This window comes from Magnolia sinica, chromosome 6, assembly GCF_029962835.1.
Source record: "Magnolia sinica isolate HGM2019 chromosome 6, MsV1, whole genome shotgun sequence".
NCBI classification, from domain to species: Eukaryota; Viridiplantae; Streptophyta; class Magnoliopsida; order Magnoliales; family Magnoliaceae; genus Magnolia; species Magnolia sinica.
In genome coordinates, this window is record NC_080578.1 from 8,285,008 (window position 1) to 8,292,628 (window position 7,621).

A 7,621-nucleotide genomic window follows, 5' to 3' on the forward strand; every position below is an offset into this window, starting at 1 on the left:
CGGAACCTAGGTGGGATCCACCATGATGCTTTTGAGAAATCTACCTGTCCATCCGTTTTGCCAACTCATGTTAAGACATAAGCCCAAAAATGAGGCAGATCCAAAACTCAAGTGGGCCACCCGACAGGAAAAGGTGGAGAGGGAAATGCCTACCATTGAAACCTTCCCAGGGTCTACTATGATGTTTATATGCCATCCAAACCGTTCATAAAAATATTAGCATGATCCAAAACTTTTGTGGGCCTGTGAACGTTTCAATGGTGGGTGTTCAATCCCCACTGTTTCCTGTTGAATCTGGCCTCATTTTTTGCCTCACGGCATAAGGGATGGGGTGGATTTCTCACAGACAGCACAAAGCGTCCTTGTTCACAGGCAATCGACGGACCAGATTTCCTTTGGCGCCGAACAATGGACACTTTTTCAATGGACACTTTTTCTAGCGATAGTCTTTTTCATTCAATTCTGGTAGGATACACTCGGTAGGTTATCACAACAAAGAGAACTGATTCAGCACCACGCCATCTAAGTATATACTCTTAATCAGACTAAACTAGCTCCATCCAGCCGCTGTAATTTCACCCATGGAAGTGAATTGACGGTCGCAGATGTGGGGCACCAAGTCGCTTAGCTTGTTGTCATTTTAACGGCATAAAGCAATTTTGCACGGTGATTGCTGATCCTGTCATTATGATTTCTCACTTTCTGACTTCAAAACAGCTTAGCTGTCTCATAACCTTTACCGTATCACAATTTATGATCTGAGGCCCATATTAAACCCTAACTCAATTGGCTTTCAAACAGGACCAATTTCATGTTGTCCTTACACCATTTGATTATCCACGAGGAGAACCAAAAATAAAATAAAATAATAATAATAATAATAAATTAAAACTTGTTTCACTGTTCACAACTACTTTAACAGTATCAACTAAATAATAAAAACCTACATCCCATAGGCTTCAGTCTAAATATGGCATGAGACCCTTGATCTAATCAAACCATTGATTTAGATCCAAATCTGAACCAGATCTTCAATCAGGCCAATCTAGATGGTTGGATGGTCAAGATCCTTGATCAGCCAACTTGTATGGCCCACACCATCCTTTGACCAATAGCGCATGGCCCTTAAATGCATCAAAAAGCTTCCTCAAATTAAAGAGAAAATTGTTAACCATTGTTCTTTTTTGCCCTTTTTTTTTTCAGGGGACTGAACCATGGCACTGATCCATGGACTCTACTTGTACAAACTTAAAACTTGAATGGTACATGTCTTGTGTTATGTCAAATCAAGCCATTGTTCTTTCAGGCATCTATCTTAAATTTTCCACTCTTTAGAAAAATGAAAAACGAAAAAACAGAGAATTTGTATTAAAAAATAAAATAAATAAAATAAAATAAAATAAAATAATCCATTACTAGCCATTAAACCCTGTCAAAATGGCCATTGTAGCAGGGTCAAAACAAAAAAGTGGGACCTGTTATAGTAGCCATTATAAGAAAGCTTTACAATAGACATTATCAATGAAGATGATCTCCATTCCTTGTAGATTTTATGTATGGATTTCTACTTACATTTCTGTCAAGATGGACCACTCATACAATGATTTTGGATCCAGTTGAGGTAGCATGAGCCTCCTAGACTCCACATTGCTGGTCGTATGATTTCATGATAGGCTTGTTTATATTTTCCAGCAATGGATTTTCCTTCCATGAGACTTTCCTAGTCATAGAGTGTTTCAATTTCTACTCGTACCATCATTTCTATAATCCATCAAATCCCACAGATATAAACAGACATGGAATGTTTCAGTGACTTAAAAGGTCCCCTTGAAAGAGAAGTTACAAAACAAGAAGGTAATATGTTCAGCAAGTGTTTTTAAAGATCATGGAAGAAAGGCTGGCTTCATGGGAAGTCATCAAGAGACAAGTTCTCGACAGACCCAAAGCTGGTCGTGGACTGAAGCCTTCCGTTCCAAAGATCTATCGGAAATTCCGATGAGAAGGCATCGTTGAGGAGGAACCCCATGCACATCTCATCTGTAACTGGAAGATTTACATGGAAGTAGCTTGATTTACTTACCCCCATGTTGGGCACCAGCTGATCATCGGCAGTGTTAGCATTGAAAAAGCCATTCTTTGAAGAAGCAGGAGGTGCCTCCCGGTCTAAAGTCTTCTTTGCTCGAATAATCTGACAATTCAAAAACAAATTACTGTTAACCTATGTGGCTACTGGTCAGTAGTCGGAGGTTACTAAGCTGAATCAGACAGACTATCAGTTGAGGAAAGAGAGAGAGAGAGACGCATTACATATTTCTGTTTGTGGTCATCTCTGTATAACATGATGAAGTCTCCAAGTCGTAAGCCATGTGATTTAACAAACTCTCCTGAAATAAATTCAGAAGAAAGAAATCTGCATGTTATAACAGTGATTGAACTGTAGATGACAATGATCTTTGCTTGCAAGGCAGATGTATGGTATTCAAAAACAGTAACACAACTGCATTACGGCCATTAGATAATGGTAATGTTGGGACCCATTGGGCGATACAGGGCTATAACACCCATTCCAAAAAAAAAAAGGCCTGTAACAGGCCAATACGAAGCCACATAGATTTCCTTCCTTTAAAAGAAATATTGACCGTTACAGGGCCGTAACAGGCATAAGGCTGGCCAATACAGTTAGTCAGTTACCGTTATAGAATTCCTAGAGCTCACCAGTGTTCTCTAGGACATACATCCGACTCTTGTTGTTTGGCCAAAACCTGCATCAGAAAAGCGTATGAGCATCAAGCAAGAGCACATGCTGACAAGAAGAAACCCAACAAAATAAAGAAAGAGATTTGATGTCCACAAACACCTTGATCAGTATTAATACATCGTGAGTATCACATTCATTTTCCATTTTTAAATTGAAATAGTACATAAATATACTAATTCAAATCCAGAAAAGAAAAATAGATGTATAAATTTGAACATGGTGGTTGTAGTAAATAGTGCCTCCCATCAAGAAAATGCACCTGCTTTTCCAATTTTGGTATGCACTTGATCTTGGTGGACAAAACAAATAGGAGGCAATGAACTCAAACCTGTACTTGAAGCTCCACACTTGCGAAGTGTCCATGTCATCCATACTCATCAAGATCCCTTCCCTCGAAGTAAGGATTGGGAGGTGGGCTTCAGCCCCCTTCTGAAATCCAATTTCATAATTGATCTCCCATTAAAGTTCCAAGATCATGCTTCTAGTCGTGGAACAGAGATGATAATAACACACCAATAAAGGATCACACAGAGGCATGCATGCACACACACACATAACCACACATGCATGCAGACACTGACAGGCGCACATGCACACACACAAATCTCTACATGTGAACATGCAAAGCTTAAAGTGAAAAAGATTGTGTGCACCAAGTGTTCACTGAGAATTGGTTTGCTCGCATCTCCTACCATCCTTAAATGGTGGGTGGGTACCTCAACACACATTTGAAATGGAATATTCATGTTGAATTTTTAATTGCTGCCAGATTCCCAGCAACCATTTTTAAATGGTGAGGGGGTTGCATGACTCTCAGTGAGCCATGTGCACTGAAGTCGTGCCCAAGCTTTAATTATAACCTTTGGAAGCACCATTCTCCCAAGGGAACCCACATCGCTGTTTCGAAGTTCCTTCTGGAGGAGGAATCTCAAACCATTCTCTTCGGCCTCCTACAGTGTAAGATCAAAACAAAGTTATAAATCAAAGATATCGTGGTAAACTGCTGGAACACATGAGGATGCATTACTGCCCAGATTAGAAATAAGCAGAATACTTAAATGAATAGTTACAAATATCTCCCATGTTTTGAAAATATAGCAGTACTGTCCAAGTATTTTCAGAAAACGGCAAATTTACCCAATAACATCCTGATACTTACAAATGTCTCCATAATAAAGATAATATTCTGATATTCCAATATTTTTCAATAATACCCTGGAATCCAAAATAACCAATATCCTGCTCATTATTTCTTTACCATTTACTCAATTTTCTATATTTTATGTTTAAATTTTATATTTTATTTGTTTACTTTCCCACAATACTTCCTTTAATATATACAGAGAAAAGGCTCAAACTTTGAAATATCCTAAGAAATTCCTTGCCAAGACATTTCCAAGATCTAGACATGGACACTTTGCTTAAATGCCCACCAAAAGATATCTCCAGATTTAGCAGTTTATTTCTAAAGATGAACAGAATTTGAAATTTATGAAATAAAAACAAGAAATTGCACACAGCCTTTTGCAATGTTTCTGCACGTGATTGGAACAGGAAAATTTTTGGAAGGCAATCCTTGTTTTACTCAAATTGAGTTGTGAAGGGTTTAGCTATGGATGTCAGCAAGGTATTCAACAATGGTAGCAGGGACCGTAGCAGCCACCATTGTTACCATTACAGCACAGGCCGTAACGGCCATTACGACCTCTTATTTTTTCTTTTTCTTTCTTCTTCTTCTTTTTTAAATGTATCGGCCCGTGACAGCCATTGCAGGGCCATTTTCTTTCCATAACTGTCATTACAACCCCATAACATGTAATGGTTGTCACAGTAACCATTGCCGTTACTGTTTTTGGATACCTTGGCTGTCAATGAATTGAGGCTTCTGGGCCTGATCCACCACGAGCAGACTCGAGCCTGAATTTTCCTGGGCCTGATTTTGAGGCCAGTCAGACAAAAGGCAAGGTTTTGAACGAGGTTTCACCAAAAAATAAAAAAACAGCTGGGAAAAACCCATGCCCAAGTCTAGACCTGTTTCTGGCTGTCATTGGCTTGGTGCCATCTGCATATCAGGGGTAATTAATAAAGGAGTTGGACCCAGGCCCATTGCTACCTCCACATTGGTCCAGCCTGATTCTCATACCATGGCACAAATAAAGGTGGGACCCATGGATGGGTAGTCTAATTTTCTACATGTCCCCATGAGAACTCATCGGCAAAAAGATTCAAATTAAGAAGGGAAACCATTAAAAAAAATAATAATAATAATAAATAAAATTAAATTAAAAAAAAAAAAAAATCTACAACATATCTTCAATATTACAAAGACAATGCTTTGAAAAATGTTTGAAAAATCATTGTAAAATATACTTCAAGATGACTCATAGGGGTAACTCAGTTCCTTTATAACTTGGTCAGGTGTTCACAAAACCCAATTAAGCGATCGAGTTCCAGAACACCTTGGCCTCAGAATAGTATCAAGTCCTGAGTTGAGCACCGAGAAAAATCCAGTGCAACCACACTCCAGTGGTACCGGTACCACCATAAGCTTACAGTGGTACTAGGTGATGTGTCATCGAATCCAACCTATGAATAGGATGTGTCACATCAGAAAACCCCTATATCCCAGAATTCAACCAGATCTGAAACTCAGATTGGCCACAGCACAAGGAACATATTAAGAGGGGACGCCCCCCGTTGATTAGGGTATGGGGCCCCTGTGAAATTCAAGGGTGGGTTGGGTGCGAGGTGTTCTCTCAGGTTAAGCTTCCGATAGACAGGTTGGACAGTGTGAATACATAACATGTACCTACATCTGCCTAGTACCATCATAAGCTTACGGTGGTACTGTTACCACAGGAGCACACACTTTATATATCCAACATTATAACAACCAATTCATCTCTGTATTAATTAAACTGAATGCCACCAAAATTAGCATAGAAATTAATCAACTAATTCGATATCAATGGAGAAATTAATCAACTAATTCGATATCAATGGAAATAAACATCCACACAAACTAAATAGAAGGAAGTTTGCAAAGAAGACATCCCTATCCATTGCTATAGGATACATAGGGACTTGAGAGTAAAGCCGTTAGATCTGGGCCATATTAGTTCATCCAAAATTATTGATCAGACAAGATACATCGATGAAGGTCAATCAACTAGTTCGACACTTATGCAAGTGGCAGCATCAAAAATCTCGAAGATCGGAATATCCTAAACTTCCAATCAGCGGTCAACAAATCAACAATTAAAGAAACATGATGGTCCACATTCAAAAGAAAAGAGTTAACAGATCAAAGTGTTAAAATACTCCAATATGAAGAGTTCCATTATTGGGTGTGCCCCATCCACAGAGAGGCCCATCACGTGAACGGTTTGGGTCACGAAACATGACCCCAGATCCAATGGCTGGTATTCTAGTAGACTCTAAATTTCTCACAAGTCTCACGAAATGTGTTGAGATCCAGATTGAATGTGCCGTAGCCCAAAATTTAGGTCAATCAAGTCATCAGCTGAGCTACATTTGCAGACTGGACTGACCGACCAACGCACCATGAGAGGCCGATCTGATGACTGGACCAGACGAGTTTCGCGACACCATACAGATTCAGCAGGGCAAACCTGATGGAGGGCCCGGATGCTGCAAATGAATGCCACATTGGCACGTGTGACGAATGTATGATTTGACATATTACTCTTCTGAGTAGCCTTGTATGTTCATCCAAATTTTAAATTTAAGAAATTTAAATAAATAAATACTTCTGTTTTCACAAAGTTAGCTCACTGAGGAATTCCTCACACACATTAAAAGAAAAAAAGGGAGATGCTTACACGTGTACAAGACAAACGGTCCTCCTCCAACCGCTGCGGTGGAGACGCGGGAAGAGGTGAAACGCTGACAGCCCATGGCCTCCGCCTCCTTGCCATCCTCTTCTTCCTATTCGCCCTAAAACTTGCCGCATCCAGGAACTCAGCAGCGACGAGATCTCGACTCGCTCGCGCCCGATCCGATTCTTCGTCCTTCTCCCTCTCCATCTCGGCAACGACGCCAGAAGAAGAGCTAGGGCTTGCCAGCAGCGACTAGAGTTAGGGTTTCCATGTCGTCCCTATTTCTTCCCTGGATCAGCAGAGCCCGGAAAGGACACGTTGCTAGCAGCGAAATAAATAAGGGTGGGGCGGAGAGTGAGATTTTGCTATTTTTGGAAGTGATTTGGTGATTCTGGTGTCGGATTTGAAGGAGGCTTTGGCAATTTGCATTCATTTTCTTTGCCTTTTCTAGAGGTAGGTTAGGGTTAGGGTTCCGTTCGGGCCAAGGGTCGAGCGACGAATGGAAGGCGAAGAGAGGAGAGAGATTGGGTTTGTTGTGGTTGTTGGAGTCCAGGTGTTGCAAAAGTTCTGATTTTCTGAAGCGAGAATCAATGGCTTTTTTTTATCCTTTTTTGGGGTTTTGGAGATTGCGTTTCTCTCGAGCTTTGAAATTTGAATTTTTGGAGCGTCGAGAGACGGCAAAAAGCAAACTGCTCCTGCCGCCGTTTCTTCTCCGACTGAGAACGGCGTTAACTTGGCGTTACAACGCATGTTACAGTTATTTAACGGTGACCTTAACATGTAACGGCTGAGCGGTTGGTAGGAACGTAAGTAGCGTGACAAATGTTGCCGATATTTTGATAATATCGTGATAATTTACGTTAACCGATGTTATAGGAGTATTATTATGAGATTTTAGAAATCTTGGCGGTACAGAAAATAATTGATACACTGGCAGAGCGTGATCGATGGTACACGGGCTCGAAAGTACTGTAAAATTGTACACGTGGCATGTAAGTAGTCAAGTTAAACCGTCAAATTATAT

At 40.3% G+C, this 7,621-nt stretch overlaps 1 protein-coding gene across 1 annotated transcript; it reads right to left on the minus strand.

Annotated features, from left to right (window-relative positions):
* Positions 1 to 1,727: 1,727 nt before the first annotated feature.
* LOC131248171 (B3 domain-containing transcription factor FUS3-like) lies at positions 1,728 to 7,316 on the minus strand. The gene is made up of 6 exons (XM_058248269.1): positions 6,601 to 7,316; positions 3,619 to 3,708; positions 3,087 to 3,187; positions 2,716 to 2,762; positions 2,308 to 2,384; positions 1,728 to 2,188 (listed from the first exon to the last, which is right to left on the minus strand). The coding sequence occupies exons 1-6, from the start codon at positions 6,802 to 6,804 to the stop codon at positions 1,904 to 1,906; spliced, it is 804 nt and encodes a 267-aa protein (XP_058104252.1). The 5' UTR covers positions 6,805 to 7,316; the 3' UTR covers positions 1,728 to 1,903.
* Positions 7,317 to 7,621: the final 305 nt, after the last annotated feature.

Coding starts and splice junctions, on each gene's coding strand:
- LOC131248171 (XM_058248269.1), bottom strand. CDS start 6,804: ATGGAGAGGGAGAAGGACGAAGAATCGGATCGGGCGCGAGCGAGTCGA. Junction 3,188..3,618: donor GGAGAATGGTGCTTCCAAAG/GTTATAATTAAA, acceptor ATTGGATTTCAG/AAGGGGGCTGAAGCCCACCT. Junction 2,385..2,715: donor GTATGTCCTAGAGAACACTG/GTGAGCTCTAGG, acceptor AATTTATTTCAG/GAGAGTTTGTTAAATCACAT.